Genomic DNA, 21016 nt, shown 5'->3' with positions numbered 1-21016 from the left:
GTGGTGCTGGAACAACTGGATATCCACATGAAATAAAATGAACCTCTAGCTGCATCTCATATACACACAAAAATTCAAAACGGGTCACAAATTTAAATACAGTTCAAAAAAGTCTAAAGCTTTTAAAACTAAACATAAGAGATTATCTTTACAGTTTGGGTACAGGCAAAGATCTCTTCAGTTCAGTCACTCAGTCATGTCTGACTCCCTGCGATCCCATGGACTGCAGTACGCTGGGCTTCCCTGTCCATCACCAACTCCCAGAGCTTGCTCAATGTCCATTGAGTCAGTGATACCATCCAACCATCTCATCCTCTATTATCCCCTTCTTCTGCCTTCAATCTTTCCCAGTATCAGGGTCTCTTCCAATGAGTCAGTTTTCGTATGAGGTGGCCAAAGTATTGGAGTTTCAGCTTTAGCATCAGTCCTTCCAATGAATATTCAGGACTAATTTCCTTTTGAAAATCTCTTAAGCAGGTCATTGAACGTAATCACAAAAGAATAATAATAAATTAGACTTAATTAAAATTAAATTTTCCCATCAAAAGGCAAGACTAAGAAAATGCTAAGGCAAACCACAGATTTTAGGGAAATATTTGCAATGCATACATCTGACAATGAATCATTTCCAATATATGCAGGGAGTGTCTACAACTCAATAATTTTTTAAAAGACAGCCCAATTTAAAAATGGTCAAAGATATGAACAGACTTTTCACAAAGAAGATATACAAATGGCCAATAAACACAGTATCGTTAGTCATCTGAGGAAATGCAAATTAAAACCAAAATATCCACAGCATGGTTAAAATTAAAGAGATTGACAACTCCAAATGTTATCTAGGAATTGGAACAACTGGAACTCTCATATTTTGTTGGAAATATAAAATTGTACATCCATTTTGGGGAAAGATCTGGCAGTTTCTTATACAGCTGGACTTAAACCTATCACATGACCCAGCAATTCCATTCTGAGGTATTTACCCAAGAAAAGCAAAAGAATATGTCCACAAAAAGATTTGAGTAAGACCATTCACAGAAACAGTCCATCAACAGAAAAAGTGGATAAACAAATTCTCATATAAACACATTCATGTAATTATACAGTGGAATTAGTGGGGTTAACTGTCCTGGTTTGCCAGGGACTCAAAGGATTTCTGGAATATGGGACTTTCAGTGCTAAAACTAGGAAAGTTTTTTAACTAGGAAACTTTTGAGCAAACCAGGAGTTGGTCACGTTCATTGTCCACCTCAGCAGTGCAAAGACCTAACTACTGGTACATCCAACAGCATGGATGAATCTCAAAACATGTGGAGTGAGTGATACCTACCTACACAAGAGTTCATATTCTATAATTCCATTTATGTGAAGTTCTAGAGTAGGCAGAACTAAGTTGTGGTTAAAACAAAAGCAGGGGAATATTCGTGTCTGAGGGGTTGGCTGGTGGGAACGGATGTCAGAGAACATTCGAGAGTGATGGTAATGTTCTTTGTTTGTATACACCAGTTGTCAAAATTCAATAAATGGTAAGTTGAGGTTTCTGCATATCTGCGTCCTAAAAGTACCTATAAACAAATACTGAACTCTAGTCAATGGTAAGCATACTGGAGTGAGGTCTAACTCTTCTTTACTTGTCAAGTGTGGAATTACTAAAACAATGGTTTGCAGATGTCTGAAGTAGAGGAAGGGAGAATCATTCTTTGAGGATTGCTCCTGAGGGAATTGTTTGTCATGACTATTCAATTTAGAAAAATTTTCTCTAACTTTCCAATAGCACTTTCCATGTGGCTTATCTTTTGTTTTATGATCCTATATTTTGTGGGAAGAATCTTAATTTGTTTTCTAAATTGGTGGACTTCTTTCTCTATTATATGTATGTAATTTGGCTGCAATTTTGCTTTGCTAATTGCTCTGATACTATTCTTTGCTCACACTTCTTTGCAGTTTTTTCTAATATTTACAAGTGTAAGTAGAGAAACTCCATATTATAAGATGTTATTACTTTTAGAAGTCATAGTATTTCTAAAGCAGTAACTATAAATTTACTTATGGTTATATTAAAGGATTGCAGAAGGCAATGGCACCCCACTCCAGTACTCTTGCCTGAAAAATCCCATGGACAGAGGAGCCTGGTAGGCTGCAGTCCATGGGGTCGCTACAAGTCGGACACAACTGAGCGACCTCACTTTCATTTTTCACTTTCATGCATTGGAGAAGGAAATGGCAACCCACTCCAGTGTTCTTACCTGGAGAATCCCAGGGACGGGGGAGCCTGGTGGGCTGCCGTCTATGGGGTCGCACAGAGTCGGACACAGCTGAAGCGACTTAGCAGCAGCAGCAGCATATTAAAGGATGATAATGCTTACAGCATTCTAACTTTTCTTGTTACTTAACTTTTCTGTAATAATATAGTATTTTTAAAATGGAAACTGGATTGCTTTTAGATTAGCTTTTTATTAGCAACATTTTTTTTGGATTCATAATAAATATGCACAATAAAAATGCACATTGTGGAAAAGCTTAGTCTTGATTAAAAAATTTAATCTTGCTAGGATTTTATTTTCACACATACTTTTTGCTGTAATAGTGAGTTAGCTCAGAGAAGATACGCTATTGCTATCCCAAAATCTTTCAAGATATATTTCGTCTTTAAGTTTGCTTTCTTCTTATTCACCTCTAAAAATGTGTTGTTCTTATGAGCATGTCAGTTATAATATTTCTCAATCCTACCAAACCCATTGAAACCTTCTCATAAATTTTAATAACCTATTTCTATGCTGAAATTAATAGATTGTTTAATATACATGCACACATAACTTCAAAAATTCAGTGCAACTGCCCTAATTGTAATATAATGAGAAAATAAAAGGAAAGTAATTAATAAATACTTGAATGTGTAGATTTGAGGGTATGCTATAGTGGTCAGATGCTTGTATCTACACATAGAAATTGTGAATGAGACTATGAATGCAGACTGTGACAGGTGTGTTGCTTTTGCACTATATACCACAAGCAGTATTGCTGTCACTTTCACACCTTTCTGAAATATTTGACTGTTCTTGATAAAGGTCCGAACAAAAAACAAAGGACAAATTTCCCTCAACTTACATGCTATGTGTGTTTCTGGATATGTTGGCATCTATTTAAAACTAGATAAGCATAAACTTTATATTTAAAACAGATTTGGGTTCTGGCTCAGTTCATTATGCATAAGTTTTTCATCTTCATAAATGTCCAAGAGGAAGTTATAAAGGTCAGAGAATTCTCTTATGTGGAGAACTCTCCTATAAATTGTCAATCATCCAGCAGCCCTGACCCTTGTGTGGTGAATGCCATCATTTCCGCTTAATCATTGTGACACTAAAATACAAACTTCCAAAACACCGTATTAGGTGTTTTTCACAATATGTTTGGTAGTTGTGTCACTTTTCAGAATAATGTCTTTAAAATAAATAGGATTACAAAGAAAACCAGCTGTATTCAAATATTTCAGGTTAAGAATCTCTGCAAAAGTGGATACCACACCCTTCTCCAATATATACATTCTAGTTGACAACCACTGTTATAACCACTGTTATATTAGGCTTTCTTTCTATATTTCAGGAAATGGTGAAAGCTTTAGTATTAAAATATTTTGGATTTGAAAGTGCATTTGGGTGCCTGCATCATTTTGCCATCAACATAACAATATCAACAGAGGATTAACATCAACTCTAATAGAACAAAGCAAATAGTACAGGAATTGTTTCTATTCTAATTTTGCTTCTTATTGGAAATTAAGTGTATCAAATGGACTAATGTTTCTATTTCCCATTCTTTTCTCATTGTGCCTAAACTACCTCTCTGATTAACATCGATCATTTGCCAACTTGTTTATTCATATATTACTTAAGGAAGTAAGGTAACCTTGGCTGAACAAAAATCTTCCTCCAGCTGCTGCTAGGCAAGTTGACAAAAAACTTACATGTATTAACAGGGTAGTTGAAACACAAGTGGTTCTAAAAATAGGAATTGTAAAGCATGATAATCAAGAATTGATTTCAACTGGCACTCACTCAGCGTTTTCTAGGGGTACATTGCAAGAGGTGACTATATTGTATGTGGACAATATATATCATGACAAATGTGTAGGCTATTGTGATGATGACTTTTATTTCTTTTAGGGTATGTCTCTATGCCAGACTGTTGTCGTAGGCTCTGTGGTCATTCTTCTGTACTCTTCAAGAGCATGTTATAATTTGGTGGTGATCACCATATCTCAGGATACATTAGAAAGCCCATTTAATTATGGCTGGGATAACCTTTCGGATAAGGTAAGAATCTAGCATGTATTGCGAATCTAAGTGTATGATAATGAAGTTAGCCTGACTAGGAGAATGTTTTAAGTGTTTGACTTACAAACACTTTTATGGAATCTCTAGCCACTATCAGTAATCATACTTCAAAGTTCTATGTTTAAAAATTGTCATTCATATGTGGCAGTTGAAATCATTCTTCAGAGAGAACTTCTCCCAAAGTAGTATTTTCTTTTCTTTTTGTGAATAATATTAACAGCATAATATTAACATTAAATCTATTGGTTATAAATCTATTTTACTAATTTGTAAAGGATATTGTTTAAGTATCTCTAGATAAGCTGATATTCTGTCATTAGCTAGTAAATATGGTTATGTCTTTAATTTGCTAGGATGAAATTAATTCTCTCTTACCCAAGAACTACATATAACCTAAATATTTGGCTCAGTTTTAGATGTATGGCTTTTATGAAAATCTGACATTGTCAGTCTTGAAAATGGGAGTGCTTTCATAGTTCCTTGGGTATCTAGGTGTTTTCTCTAGTGACTCCTGGTACCCTTGCTATGCATATTTGACCTCCCAGCATTCTCCATCCTTCTGCTAGAAATAGTCTGACCTAGGTGCATGTCATATCTTTATTTATATTTATTTAACTTTGTACTGAATTTAAGCATTCTGGAATGCTATTTTATCAGAATTTTAATTATCTTTCAAAGAAGGAATTTTCACATTTGGTTCCGTGTGGCAGATTCCCTTCACTCCTTTCCCATTTCTCTTTCCCCACATCTATTTGAATAGAAACAAATTCAACATGGGATTTAAGCCCAAAAGCATGTTTTTAAATAGCAACAGAGCTGAGCGACTTGCATGTTACATTTCTCTACAGGTGTAACTCAGGGTAAGTGCAATTATTTTGCCTTTGGAGGAGCTGGAACCTGTAGTCTCTTCTATAACCCTCCTCAGACTATGGGACCTAAACCACCCACACCACTACCCATGTGTTAAAAATATTTTCATAAATTGATGTGTTGAAAAAGTTAATACCTCTTTATTCTACTTAACATCAAAGCATTTTATGATCTTTAAAGAATAAATATCATTACATGAGAAGCCATAAAATATGGAAAATTAATTTAGAGTTCTATGTGCTTGTAAGTTGATCTTTTAACTTACCCTACCTGAAGCAAGTTGTTTGTGGAGGGTGATTCCTTACATGTAAGACTGATTTTAAAACTGCTCGACCATATTCTATTCACAGGCTCACGTAAAAGACGTAAGTGGAGAAGAGTATATTGTATTTGGAATGGTCCTCTTTCTGTGGGAACATGTGCCAGCATGGTCAGTGGTACTGTTTTTCCGGGCACAGAGATTAAACCAGAATTTGGTATGATATCATAACATTACCTAATGCCTGCTCTTATTTTTAAAAATAATAGAACATTTATATTGATTTTCTATTTTTGGCAAAAACTAAAAAGGATTATAGGTCTCAACCTCCTTTCTTAGTTGAAAAGTAAATCTTCATATTCTATCTACTACATTGTTCACAGGCACCTGCTGGCATGATAAATAGTCACAGTTATAGTTCCAGAGCATACTTCTTCGACAATCCGAGACGATATGATAGTGATGATGACTTGCCAAGACTGGGAAGTTCAAGAGAAGGAAGGTAGTTGCACTGAATTAGTACCAACATAGATTTTTTTAAAAAGCTTTAACCCAAATATGAAAAGGGTGATTTGCTGATACATATCAATATATAAGATCATTTAACATTGGCGCATAGAACAGTAGATGTTAAACCCACGATGAGACCTGTACTATAAAGAATTATCATCTGCTCCTAAGTCCATATGTTACCTTTATTTGAGAAATGCCTTTGGGGGTAAAATGGCACCCTTTCATTTCAGGATCCCTCGTTAGTTCAAAGCTGATGGGGGTTGGTGAGCAGAGAAGAAATACTATTATAGTGATTATATATGTTTCCATATCTACTGTGCTGTTCAAAATCCACAGAGAAACCCTAAATAAAACTCCTAGGAAGCTTAGTTACTATAAGAAATCTTCAGTGCCCTCCTTGTTCCAAAATCATTACAAGTCCATACCATTTTAGCTTTGTATCAGTGCAAAGAGAAAGCCTTAATGCACATTACATAATGCTTTGAGTTTGATATAGTATTTTCTCTAATCCTCACTTCATCTGGACAAGTTAACCTCAATCTTTTGTCTGTTTTCTCCACCCGATCCCTCTGGGTCTTCCCAGTGCACCAGGCCCGAGCACTTGTCTCATGCACCCAACCTAGGCTGGTGATCTGTTTCACCCTAGATAATATACATGTTTCAATGCTGTTCTCCTGAAACATCCCACCCTCGCCTTCTCCCAGAGTCCACAAGTCTGTTCCATACATCTGAGTCTCTTTTTCTGTTTTGCATATAGGGTTATCGTTACCATCTTTCTAAAGTCCATATATATGTGTTAGTATACTGTAATGGTCTTTATCTTTCTGGCTTACTTCGCTCTGTATAATGGGCTCCAGTTTCATCCATCTCATTAGAACTGATTCAAATGAATTCTTTTTAATGGCTGAGTAATATTCCATGGTGTATATGTACCACAGCTTCCTCATCCATTCATCTGCTGATGGGCATCTGGGTTGCTTCCATGTCCTGGCTATTATAAACAGTGCTGCGATGAACATTGGGGTGCATGTGGCTCTTTCAGATCTGGTTTCCTTGGTGTGTATGCCCAGAAGTGGGATTGCTGGGTCATATGGCAGTTCTATTTCCAGCTTTTTAAGAAATCTCCACACTGTTTTCCATAGTGGCTGTACTAATTTGCATTCCCACCAACAGTGTAAGAGGGTTCCCTTTTCTCCACACCCTCTCCAGCATTTATTGCTTGTAGACTTTTGGATAGCAGCCATCCTGACTGGCGTATAATGGTACCTCATTGTGGTTTTGATTTGCATTTCTCTGATAATGAGTGATGTTGAGCATCTTTTCATGTGTTTGTTAGCCATCTGTATGTCTTCCTTGGAGAAATGTCTGTTGAGTTCTTTGGCCCATTTTTTGATTGGGTCATTTATTTTTCTGGAGTTGAGCTGGAGGAGTTGCTTGTATATTTTTAAGATTAATCCTTTGTCTGTTGCTTCGTTTGCTATTATTTTCTCCCAATCTGAGGGCTGTCTTTTCACCTTGCTTATAGTTTCCTTTGTTGTGCAAAAGCTTTTAAGTTCATCTGTAAAATAGGGATAATAATAGAACCTATCTGATAGGATTGTTGTAAAGATTGAGTGCATGTGTGTGTAAACATACATATGTATGTCCTAGAATAAAGCCCAGTAATAATAAGCACTATATTACTATTATTATTATCATCTGATAATCAAGTTTTACTAATTTTGAATGGTCTTTATTCATCCTTTTCTAATATGTGATATAGAATCAAGGATATTAGATATAAGTTATTGAATTTTGTAGGAAGCCATTATTTGGCAAAGAACATAATTCATTGAGAACTAGAAGTGCCAACATGAGTTATTGTATCCTGACCGCAGTCCTTTTTTGCCCTTTTTTTGCAGTTTGTCAAACTCACAAGGCTTGGGCTGGTATGGCACCATGACGGGGTGTGGCAGCAGCAGTTACGCAGTCTCTCCCCACCTGCATGGACCTCTGACAGACACTGCTCCTTTGCTCTTTACTTGTAGTAACTTAGACATGAACAGTCACCATAGCTTATACGTGACACCACAAAACTGATAGCATTACCAAGTTGTGATTCTTCAATCATTTTTCATAAATGTGTATATTCAATGTGTTTAAATCCCATCTGCATAAGCATTCCATTATCCGTTACAACTGAAAACAAAGCCTGGAAATGTGGCTGAATCCAGTGGAGGACACAGCTGTTACTTTTGACCTCGTCCTGGTAAAATGAAGTACAATGGAAAATTTGGAGCCAGAGAAAAGAAGGATTACATCTTAAGGGACTTGATGGCCTCCAAACATCCTGACTTTGGAATATCAAACGCATATTTGCACTTTTATCTTTGTTCTGAAAGAGTACACTGCAGTCCCCAAAGTCATCCCCAGTCTTCACACTGGGATGTTATGTTGTACATCAAATCAGGAGGCAGTTTCCTCACAAAAATCAAAGCCTGTATATCCAGCAGTGTAGTCCATGTGGAATTCTTACCCAATAAAGTTTATAGTGTCAACAGTGCACAGAATGAAGGCATAAAAATGTATCATTCTTTTGAAAGATCTGTTGAGAATATGTAATCATTGAAGATAGTTCTTTTAAGCATGATTGTACAGTACTAACTGAAATTATTCAAACAATCATTATAAAGAAATGATACTAGTAGTCCTTTACAGTGAGGACCAGCAGTGTTCTTTGGAAAGCCACAGTCATTTCTTCAAGAGCAAAGTATACCAATCAAAATCACGTGGCTACTTTGAGTAGAATTGGACAAGTGATTATCCTGTATGGTTAAGATAATGCAGTAGTTTAAGCATGATTCTTCAAGAAAACAACAGCAATTTTTCTGTAGGGAGATATTGATAGAAACTTCTTAGGACTAAAGTTTACAGATGCATTTAAGAATTATTCAGAAAATATACAATTCTAAGTTAAAACATGAATACATTTTCAAAGGCATTCAATTAGCTGAAATAAAATATAGCAAGGCATACCTATTATTCCTATGAATCAGGATTATCCTCAGGTAAATTAAATCATGATATGTTATTGCAGTGAACTCAAGTGCAATACTTTGTAATACATATAATTCTTCCTTTAGTTTTCATTTTAATATCTTGCATATGAGCAAAACCAAATTAAATTTAATTAAAATTAATTCCAGCACTAGACTAAATGAACAACTCATGTGAAGGTACTAACTAGGTAAGTATAAAAGCCAGTGGTTAACAATATTGGAGTACTTTCATAATTACATTAAAACTATCTTGAACGTCCTATCTTAGATCTAAAATATATATATATATATATATATATATATATGGTAGGCTAAAGTGATAGAGAATTTTAAAATGCACTTTCTACCAATGTCTATATGGAAAAAAGTAGATGCTAAATACCTCAAGAGCCCAAGGTAAAAGGCAACATTGGGAAGCTGTCACAACATGCTTAAAGATGACTATATACGGTTATTTGCTAATCTATTTCTTCAGAACTGGAACTAATACAACTATCTTTTTCTGTCTTTACTTTGATTACAAAGTTATATTCTTTTTCTTCTCTTACATAAAACATCTTTCAACTTTTTGATTGATTCAGTAACTTCACAGAAGTATAACAGTACGTGAAACCCCAGGAAAAAAATGAAATTTTTAATGCTTTTGATCTCTTGGGAAGCTGGTACACAGCCAAAGAAATTTCATCTTTTTATCATACAAAATAATTCTGAATTCAGTCCAAAGCATAAACTTATACATGTCACTTTGGATTTATAGTAAATTCTCTCAATGCAACCAAATTATTTAAAAATTTATGGTATAGAATTTATAGGTCATAACAGGACAACATACCATGCACTTACCTGAGTGTATTTTTACTGCAACTTCAGTTACTGGTTTCTTTTCAGAATGCCAACTATTTATTTTCTTAATAATGTTAGGTATTTAATTATCTAGAGCTAACTAAGAAGATGTGTTGCCTTTGTTAATCCTTGGGGTTCAAAGTGATACATGTTTTCTAGGAAAGCTTCCCCAGACTTCCTTACATAATGCTCCTATTTGACCAGATAAGTGAGGATTAGTTTTTAAAAATATTTCAGATAAAATAACCTGGTTTTTTCAGTTGCATTAGTTGATTTCTTCCAAATCCGAGATTTGTAAATTTCTTATCCTTGACCAGGGAACCTGAATTCTTGCATTTGTCTCCTTATAGACATCTCCCACAATAAATTACCAAAGACAAAGAAAGAGAAGCTTCTGGCCCAGTTTTTGCTTAAAAATTCCAAAGCACTAGGAGCACTTTAAGTCTGGTCTTGAAAGAAGGAGTTGTTTATCAAATCAAAGGGCTATCGATCCCCTGTTCATCCTGCACTGAAGCACATGATGACAATTTCAAACCTTCTTTTTGGTTCACTTAACTAGAAAAGAGAATTTCATTGCTTAAGTGTATAATTCTACAGTGATTAGCAGTACTTGTTTTTATTGTTTCATTTGGATGGTCATTAATTTTGAAACTCTTGCCACTCACTATAGCTGGTAGTAGTTTTCTGAAAGATGTAATTTATAGCTAAAGTGGCTTTTTTAAGCATAGCTGCCTTTTTTATTGTTTAACAGTGTTTCTCAGCTATAAAATCAGTGTCAAACTGGTTATAAAAGTATAGCTGTGGCCAATGAATGTATTTATTTGTTTCACTAAATTGTAACAAAACACTACTGTTAAAAATAAAAGTGTTTCTTTTATTTGGAGGTCTGGTTTTCTTAATCTCTTTTAACAGACTACACCCATTGAGTTTCTGTCATGTAAGTATAAGAAGCCAACCACAGGAAAGAGAAAAATACCTAGTTACAAATGACAGCTCACTTTTAGTGAGCTTGTAATTACAGATATTCCTTGGCTTGTCCTAAGTGAAAATGCATCTAATACAGCTGGCCTAGAACATCACAGCCTAGACTAGCCTTCCTTCAGTTCAGTTCAGTTCAATTGCTCAGTCGTGTCCGACTCTGCGACTCCATGAACAGCAGCACACCAGGCCTCCCTGTCCATCACCAACTCCCGGAGTTTGCTCAAACTCATGTCCATCGAGTCGGTGATGCCATCCAACCAACATGCTCAAAACACTTATATTAAACTACAGTTGGGCAAAACCATCTAACACAAAACCTGTTTTGTAATAGAGTGTTGAATATCATGTATAAGTTATTGAATACTGTACTGAAAGTGAAAAAACAGTTGTATTTGGCACGGAATGGTTGTGTATGGGTTGTTTACCCTTGTGAGTGAGTGGCTGAGGGGGTGCTGCGGTGCTGCCACTGCCCCAAATCATGAGAGCGGTCCCTACTGCATATCACTAGCCAGGGGTGGGGGGGGACAAAATTCAAAAGTGGAAGTACAGTTTCTATTGAATGTGTATCACTTTTGCACTGTTGTCAAGTTGAAAAATCTAAAGTCGAACTACTGTATAAGTGGATAACTGTATGTACTGAACATTGAGATAACTGTATGTAGAACATTAGCTGTACACTAATTAGTGTTATACACTAATTCGATATGAAATGCCATACTTTAAAATACCAAAGTTATTAGATAGTATGTGCATACGTGCTAAGTCACTTCAGTTATGTCTGACTCTGCGACCCTATGGACTATACAGCCTGCCAGTCTCCTCTGTCCATGGGATCCTCCGGGCAAGAATACTGGAGTAGGTTGCTGTGCCCTCCTCTAGAGGATCTTCCTGAACCAGGGATTGAACCTGTGTCTCTTACATCTACCTGCATTGGCAGGTGAGTTCTTGACCACTAGCGCCACCTGGGAAGCATCATCTGGGAAGCCCATATTAGATAGTACATGTTTATTCAAACATTAAGCTAAGAAAAATCCTTGTGTGAAACAACTTACAACACCTCTCTCCTTCCCCTTAGATTCTTAAACAGGTAGAAATTTATCTAGCTCATAATCCTGGGCAGCTTTTCTTTGATTATTCAAGAAATTCTTCAGGAATGTTTTCCCCTGAAAAAAAAAGAGTTCTTACCATTTTTTCCATAATAGGCCCCTTTCATAACTTGCCAAAACCACACCAAATTTCTAATATAGTTTCAGAAGCTTTAATGATCACCTAAAGTCCAGAAATCCTTGGGTGCCTACTGACTTACTGTGAAGAATATTTGGAGTGAAGGTATGATCACTAGTGATAATAAAGTTGTCATTTTAAAATCAATTTATTCAACAAACATTTATTAAGTGTTCATATGCCAAAAACTATGCTGTGGAGATGCAAACATGGATAAAGTTCCTTTTCCTGCCCTTAAGGAGCTCACATTCTAGTAAAGGAGACTTTAAAAAACAAAAACAATACAGTACAATAAGTGACACAGTAGAGGTAGGTTGTAATTACAGTGGTGACACAAAAGAACTTAGATGATCCTCCTTGGATGGAGCAAGGGCGAATTTACAGAAGTGATCGCTATGCTGGACCTGCAAGGATACACAGAAGTTTCCCAGGTGGGGAAGGATGGCTAGGGCACGTGATAGAGAACAGCAGGCACCGAGCTGTGGAGGCCTGACAATGCTGCATCTGAAGAACTGTAAGTCAGCTTTAGCAGAACATGAGGTTGGCGGAAACAGAAAGACCCCTATCAGAGCACTTTGTTCACCAAGGAAAGAGGTCTGGTTTCTTCCTAAAGGGTCATGAGTTCACTGTGTGTTAAGCAGGGAGTAACAGTGTGACAGTGCTTATAGAGAGCCCACTTTGGTAACATTGTGAAGCAAGAGAGGAGACAGGTCAGGTGCAAGGAAAAAGGTTTGTACTTTAGGGAAGAGCAATCAAAATGGAAAGACAGTGATATATCAGAGATATGGAAATAAAATCCATAGAGATTAGACACTGGCTGGACAGGGGAGTGGAAGGGTTAGCCTAGAGAATTTAAATGATGATGCTTCTAAAATTAACCAAAGGAAGGAGCATAAGCATACGAGTAGGTTTGGGGCAGAGTAACTTTTTAAGATGCACACAGGTGTCTGTGGGAAACCAAGTGAAGATGCGTAGAAGGCAGATGGTCTGAGAAGTTTAGGCTAAAGATACAGATTTAGAGATCACTGAATTGGAAGGACTCAAGAGTGAGAAGTGGTGGTGTTGAAGACGGCAGGAATAAAAGCCTAAGGAATAACTTAAAGAATACATGAAAAGAGGCACTCAGAAGTGAGGGAAATACAAGAAACCTGGTGGAAAAGAGGTTTTTAAGGAAGGGGCTGTCAGCAGTGTCAAATGCAGAAAAAAAGTCAAGTAAGAAATAGCTTGTGAACCAAACCATAGATTTAGAATTGGGATTTTAGACTTCAAAAGACAAGATTGTTAACTACTAAGAAAAAAAGCCAAATTTCAGTTAAAGGAGCAAGTGGAGGGGGCCAAAGTGAAGACAGGGAAATTCTTTCCAAAGTTTGGCTTTACAAAAAGAGAGAGTAGGGACATGAGATGAGAGTTAAAGAGTTACACAGGCAAAATGACCACTGAAACCCATCTACCAAATTTTCAGAGTACCACAAACGTCCTTACACTTCTATATTTGGTGCTCACTTCATAGTCTTTTGAGTCTCTAAGAATACTGACTTCATAGTAGGTTAATATCTTTCTTTTCCTGCCCTATTCAAATTAGGGAGGAAAGGAAATAGGACATATATTATTAAACTTAGTTCTGTGATAATTAAATATATTGAATACATTTTCATACATTCACTCAAATATTTATTGGACACCTACTATGTGCTTGACACTGTATCAGGCTGTAGGGACATAAAGAAGAAAAAGCATACAGTAGTGTTAAGTAGCATTTCTAAGCCATTATATAAATAAACCCTGCTTTATTAATAATGTTACATCTCAACCTGATATACCTGCTAAGACATACAGAAAGGGCCCATGATTTTGAGGTATACATCTCCCTTTTTCCTACAATTACCATGTGCTATAAATTCCTAAACCCCTTCAAATATTTTTTATCATTGAAGATCTTCCCTTCAAGACTTCTAAAAATTACAGTTTAGTTATGGGGAGAAGAAAGAAATGAATATCACATACAAAACCCCCAAATTTTATGCCTATGACTATACAGCATTAAAAGGGTAACAAAATTCAAAAAAGAATTTTAGGTTGGAACTCAAAATGATTCCTTATTCTAAGAATTATAGTAGTATATAGTTCCAGATATTTTTCCTGAAAAAAAAAAAATCATTGAAACCTTATTCATATTACACATGGTTCAAAGGACATGATGCCTATAACTGACTCTTCAAATGATTGAGAAAAAAATAGTATATGCATGTATATATACAGAGAAAGCATGAGAGAGAAAGCAAATATGAACAATTAAGGTATCTGGTAAAGAGTTCTTTGTATTGATACTATCCTGGAAACATTTCTATAAATTTGAAATTATATAAAAATAAAAACTTTCCCCAAATTTTTATTCAGAATCAGGGAAAGTACTATGAGAATAAATATACAAATCTATTCAACTTTTCACACTGCTTAGAAATCCCTTATACCCTTGAATTATCATTGTATCTTTCTACACACCAAAATAAGCCAATCAAAATAGCAAAATAATTCTAAAAGTGATTTGTTTCATACCAATGTATTGTAGAGTTGCCAAATAAAACACAGGACTCCCAGGTATATCCCAGGTAAAGGAGGAATAATTTTTTGGTATAAGTTTGTCCCATATTACATGCAACATACTTATATTAAAAAACTGTTGTTTATCTGAAATTCAAATTTAACAAGGCATTCTGTACTTTTATTTACCAAATCTGTTCACCCTAAATGTTGAACATTTAGGCTGTTAGTAATTTAGGTTGTTAATAATGGGTCATAACATTCTCCTATAAGCACTTTTCACATTGGCCACAGTTTAATTTATATTATGTCTTCTTACACAAAATTCTAGTTTGAGAGACTTAAAACATCATTTACTTAGATTTACCTTATGTGAATTTGATAATCCTGATGATTTTACTTAATATTAAACATTAAAGATGTACCACATTATCAAAGTTTTACTTTTACTCACAATAATATTACACATAGATTTAACACAATTTAAAAAATTGTTATTTAAAACAACATAATTCCCTTTTACAAAAGCAGCTTTATATAAAATGTTTGACTTAAGACTCTCATTGCTGTTTATGCCTTTGAATGAAATTCCATTCTTTGGCCTCCACTGTCCAGAAATAGGCACTTTTCAACTTGCTTTCTTTAATGAACACTTTGTAACAAGTTCCTGAAGTTTTCTAATTCTTTCACACTTGTTGAAATTCTGTAAACAAAATAAATTTCACTCAGAAACTATTTTAGATAACTTTACAAGTTATTCACTTTGCATTTTCAGAACACAGAAAAAAATGTTAATTTATTTCAACAAACATAAAGGTACATAAAACATTTACTCTGTTTTGATGCACTTTTGTTCTTAATTTGACATATTAAAACTAAGATAACTTTCCCCCAAAATCAGTTATTTTTAATTAGTCACAACTAAGTTTAAAGTTTCAAAGTACAAAATTATAAAGTACATAAGTATTGTATTTTTAAGTATTCATAAGTATATTCATATGCTTAGTACTTAAAATATATAGGTATATACTTTATACGTATATATAAAGTATAGGTATATACTTTATAAAGTACATAAGCATTAAAATATGTATTTTAAATATGTATAACTATATGAACACTTAAACTAATCAATTTACCACATTTATTAAATAAATATACAAAGAATCAAAGCCTTTGGACTATAAAGAGTGAGAACAGTAAACGTGTGACCAAATTGTTTTTACTAACTTTTATAAAAAGTTTGTTATTTTAAGTATACTTTAGCTCTGTTCTACACCATGAAAAAAACAGCAAAATACTCAAATATAACTGTCAAGCATCTGTGTACTAAAGAATAATTTTGAAGTTCAATTATTAAATCATGATTTTTTAAGTGAAGAAATATAGTCCTTAGAAAATGTTAGTTTCTTTTTTTAAATAAATCTCTGCATTCTTTAGATATGATAGGCCAGGAGGAAATGCATCTGTACTTAAATTTTATAATGTAAGTTCCTAATTTTAAGTTTATTTCCTAATCATTTTTATGAAAATTATTTTTAAAAGCATGTTTTTACACAATGGCAAATTCACAAATTTTATATGTACACCTACATTACACAACATGATTTTTTCTAGGACCTTCAAAAAAACATTTGGGTAGCACTATAGATTAGAAAATATTTACAAATTCCCTAAGATGAATACTGAAGCACTCAGTGAATTAATAATGATTACAAGAATCAAGAGGTGACAATAAAGAATATCATCTAATGATTGCACGTATCTACAAAGTTAAAGTATTTCATAAGATCACAGAATTTTGTAGTGAGATAATTTCACTAAACAGGATATTCCCTACCCAGTTTTATCTGAGAGTATATGTGTTGTATTAGACTTACTTGGCTAGCAAAAAAAAATTTTGGTGCAAACTAACCTTCCAAATGCATTAAATAATGATACTATTTCTTGTCTGGTTAGATGGAATTCATAACTGGGTCCACTTTCTGGCATATTTGCAATCAGTTTCTCAGAAAACAAGATCTTCAGAGCAGTGCCCAAACCCTGAGTCTATAATAGAAATAAGAAAAAAAGAGAAATCAGAAAATTCCTTGTGCAAAGAAAGAAAACAGGATTGAGCTTGATATGCTTACCTGAAGCTTTCCCCACAGTCGGCATTTCAAACAACCAACACAGTCCATGATTCTTGAAATATTTCTAAAATGCAGTCGGAAGTCCTCCTAAGAATAATTTAAAATTTTATTAAGATGTAGTATATGGTCAAATACTAAGTATCTCTGAGTGCCTTCTATGTGCCTCACTGCGTGCAAGGCACTGGAGAGCACCAAAGAAGGGAAGAAAACGGAAATCAGTGTACACGGAACACCTCCTACACACCACAATCTTTACATATGCAATTATATCTCACCTTCACCACAAATGCAAAAGTGAAAGTCGCTCAGTCGTGTCCGACTCTGCAACCCCACCAACTATACGGTGCATGGAATTCTCCAGATTACTGCAATGGATAGCCTTTCCCTTCTCCAGGGGATCCTTCCAACCCAGGGATCTAACCCAGGTCTCCCGCGTTGCAGGCAGATTCTTTACCAGCTAAGCTACCAGGGAAGCCCAAGGTATGATTACAATCTACACCTAATGAATTAAAAACATAAGGTCCAGAGAAGCTAGGTAACTTGCTCAAATTCCCATATCTAGTAAATAGCAAATCCAAACCCCAGGACTGCCTGCCTCCCAAACTAGACTGTCTGTAAATGTACACAAAGTAACTGAGTTGAGGTGTTCTATTGTATGTGATTATTAACCATATGTCAATATCAGGGGAGGGGCAGAGGTTGTATGACATCATTTACCAAAAAAGGAAAAAAGGAAGGGAGAAAGGAATAAATAATGGAGGGAACAAGTAAAAACCTTTGGTTTCATAATAGTTAAATGAAAGCCCTTCTCTCTGGTATTAGGAAAAACAACCAGATCTTTTACCATTTATTATTATTATCATACATGCTTTATTATCATACAAAAATCTATAGAATATAGTGAAATCCATGTACCCTCCACCAAGTTTCAGAGAGAAACTCATTAAACTCATCTAAAAGCAGTGTATGTCTTTAAGGGGTAAGGAAGAAAGAAAGGAAGCCAAGAACATATCCTTCTTTCACACCAGTGGAAATTATTAATTAATTCTCCAATGACTCCCCTGTCCTGAATTTACAGTGGAATCCCAGGCTTACAGTACTTGAAGCAGGAAATCTGACATACATTTCAGATGAAACATTCATTATATCAAATAGCCTATAATTTGGTAAGTATATAATATTTTGTTTGCTTGTTTTTATGGTGCTAAACCACACACTGAGCTCAATCAGAAGAGAACATAAGCAAAGATCTAAAAATGGGAATAAATCAGCAAAGACTGGAACCTACTATTCAAAGCAGACCTCAGTTCACTCTGGAGACAGTCTTTCCCCAGATACGTCATTCAGCCTGAGACTTTGAAACAGTCAACAGCTGTATCATGTAAAAGATTTATAATAAGGTCCCAGGTCTTATACCTTATTAATTTAATACAAAGCCAAAATTATTAATATTAAATGTTACCACTTGTTAGCAATATTCTATATTGTGTGTTTCTATACCCTTTGGAATAAGTAAGAAGTAATTCTAATTTTCAACTTAGTTTTAAAAAATATTTACCCAGCAATACTACTCTAGATTTTTGGTGATTTGAGGTTTCCTTTAAACTTGTATTTCAACTTCAAATTAAAGAATACTCACACTTTTAATAAGAATAACAGAAACAGAGCACTAAAATTACTCTGAAGTTGATGTTCCCATCCTATAGGTGCTGACCTCTGGAGGATTTATAGTTGGTGTAAAAGTCTACAAAATCCCTGAGTAGACAAGGATTTGTATACAGACAGAACAAATAGCTCACATGTACACACTATAAATTTCCAAATGGATATAAATGTCATGGTCAATAAAACACAGCTTTTATGTTTCAAGTGTCAATAAATGCATGATGGATTTTGGCAGTTATAGTTTCACTAATAAAACACTATTATCATGTGGAAAGGCATGAAAGCTCTTGACTTAGACTGATACTTTTAAAGCTTGGAAGCCTCTAAACAATGTGCATGGCTTTTGTACACAGTGTCTAAACTCAGTTATCTGAATCTATGTTCACGAATTCAAATACTTGAATAGAGCAGCTCTTGAGTCTTTGTACGACATATATGGAGAATAAATGTGGTTGCTTAACAAGAGTCAAACTAATATTGCAAAATTAAAACCAAGCACAAATGCTTAAATGAACATAATATAAAAGAACCAAATTAATAAGCTAGAAATTTACTAGACCAGAACAAAGAGAAAACCCTTATGACTTCCACAAATAACAATCAATGTCCAATAACCTGAGTACATTCTAAAATTAACTCAGATTAGAAAAATGTATTAGCCTTAAAATAAACAGACCCTAAGTCATTTACAAATTCTCCTTGTTTCAAGAGAACAGCATCGAAACATGTATATTATCTAGGGTGAAACAGATCACCAGCCCAGGTTGGGTGCATGAGACAAGTGCTCGGGCCTGGTGCACTGGGAAGACCCAGAGGGATCAGGTGGAGAGGGAGGTGGGAGGGGGGACCGGGATGGGGAATACATGTAAATCCATGGCTAATTCATTTCAGTGTATGACAAAAACCACTGCAATGATGTAAAGTAATTAGCCTCCAACTAATAAAAATAAATGGAAAATAAAATAAAATAAAATAAAAAAAATAAAAATTCTCCTTGTTCATATACATAGTTTTAAGATCAATACTAAAAATTACAGTCAGTGAGTAGAATGATCAAACATTCTGTGGTTTAACCACATTGATCATTGATCTATATTCAATGAAACCAACTGGCCAAAAAACAATTCTCACCCAATTCTCAGATGTTCTATAAGCCTTCAAGTGAGATCCTATTCTGTGTTGAAGTGAACACTGAACACTTCTCTTTCATACAAGTCCTCTACTTATAACCATACACTGATAGAGTGTAAAGGAGACAAGAAGAGGTATTAAAATAATCTTATGTGACTATTCAAATCCATGATGTTCACTATAAACCATAATTTCAAAATAAGTAAATACCGATATTAACAAGTTTCCTTGGTGTTTTATTCTTTTCTTGTAAAAGGACTCAGAAAAATTATTTGTTAAATTTCATAGGATCTCAAAGCTGAGTATTTCAGAGTTTTGATAAAATTAAAACAATGTGAGAAATATTTCTAATCTGCACAATATAAAACAAGTAGATGTCAAAACATTCTCTCCATAAACCACCAAGTCTACTAAAAATAAGACAGATATCAAAAATAGTAGGGAAAAAAGTCATTACAGCATCTTCCCCTCACTTCTAAGTTCCTGGAAGCTGTTTGGTAGGTTACATAAGCACTGAGGTATGCATTTCCAGCAAGAATGCTTTAAGTAGGAGGTAGATGGGCATTCAAAAATAACTATTATCTAACAGCAAAAAACACAAAAGTGCAAAAAGTATTTTGTTTGCAAGCTATGAAAAATCAGGTTCTTTCAATATCGAAAGAAACAAAAAATTAGAAACAAAGGGAGACTGTCATAAATATTCTGATGAAACCACATCAAGCCCACTTCTACTGAGGACCACCTGCTTTACTTACCTATACCTTTTTAATTGAGAACAATATAATTTTACTTAAGTCTTCAAAGTGAAAGTGAAAGTCGCTCAGTCGTGTCCAACTCTTTGCGACCACTCTTTGCGACCCCATGGACTGTAAAGTCCATGGAATTCTCCAGGCCAGAATACTGGAGTGGGTAGCCTTTCCCTTCTCCAGGGGAATTTCCCAATCCAGGGATCAAACCCAGGTCTCCCACATTGCAGGCAGGTTCTTTACCAGCTGAGCCACAACGGAAGCCCTTCTAAGTCTTCAAAAAGACTTAGATATCCCTTGAGGATGGAAGCCATCTCTCCCTTTAATGACAAAAATCACACTCCACACACAATGAGTGTTTAATAAATCTTTTCAATGAAATTTCTTATTTGTTGTATTTTGAGGCAAATAGGCACAAAGATGGTCTTGCCTGGATTCATACCTCCATTAAGAGGCAAGACAAAGACCAACACCCATCCTGTGTGATCTCAGGTCTTCTGTTCTTTCCAGGACTGCCTGCCGACGTACCTAAATGCCTTTGTGTGTGCAGTCACTCATTGTGTCTGACTCGTCGTGGCCCCATGGACTGAAGCCCACCAGGCTCTTCTGTCCCTGGAATTTTCCAGGCAAGAATACTGGAGTGGGTCGCCATTTCCTTCGCCAGGGGATCGTCCCAACCCAGGAATCGAACCCATGTCTCCTGAATTGGCAGGCGGATTCTTTACCACTATGCCACCTG

At 35.2% G+C, this 21016-nt stretch overlaps 2 protein-coding genes across 3 annotated transcripts in view; one reads left to right on the top strand and one right to left on the bottom strand.

Moving 5' to 3' along the window:
* The window catches only part of GPR137C (G protein-coupled receptor 137C), a 59446-nt gene extending 48712 nt beyond the window's left edge, over nt 1-10734 (top strand). Inside the window, exons 4-7 of the mRNA XM_070468616.1 lie at nt 4164-4313; nt 5555-5680; nt 5847-5965; nt 7878-10734. Coding sequence (XP_070324717.1) covers nt 4164-4313; nt 5555-5680; nt 5847-5965; nt 7878-8055 — 573 coding nt within the window. The 3' untranslated portion in view covers nt 8056-10734. The remainder of the gene's footprint in view (nt 1-4163; nt 4314-5554; nt 5681-5846; nt 5966-7877) is intronic.
* Nucleotides 10735-12191: 1457 nt separating this feature from the next.
* ERO1A (endoplasmic reticulum oxidoreductase 1 alpha) overlaps nt 12192-21016 on the bottom strand; it is a 54325-nt gene continuing 45500 nt past the window's right edge. For both annotated transcript variants that reach the window (XM_020897404.2, XM_070468615.1), the window contains 3 exons: nt 16736-16822; nt 16519-16652; nt 12192-15306 (listed from right to left, as the gene is read on the bottom strand). In XM_020897404.2, the coding sequence (XP_020753063.2) occupies nt 15246-15306; nt 16519-16652; nt 16736-16822 (282 nt within the window). In that variant the 3' untranslated portion in view covers nt 12192-15245. The remainder of the gene's footprint in view (nt 15307-16518; nt 16653-16735; nt 16823-21016) is intronic.

The sequence above is a fragment of the Odocoileus virginianus genome, chromosome 6, assembly GCF_023699985.2.
Source record: "Odocoileus virginianus isolate 20LAN1187 ecotype Illinois chromosome 6, Ovbor_1.2, whole genome shotgun sequence".
Taxonomy (NCBI): Eukaryota; Metazoa; Chordata; class Mammalia; order Artiodactyla; family Cervidae; genus Odocoileus; species Odocoileus virginianus.
Note: the sequence above shows the minus strand (reverse complement) of the source record. Positions and strands in the feature narration are given on the sequence as shown.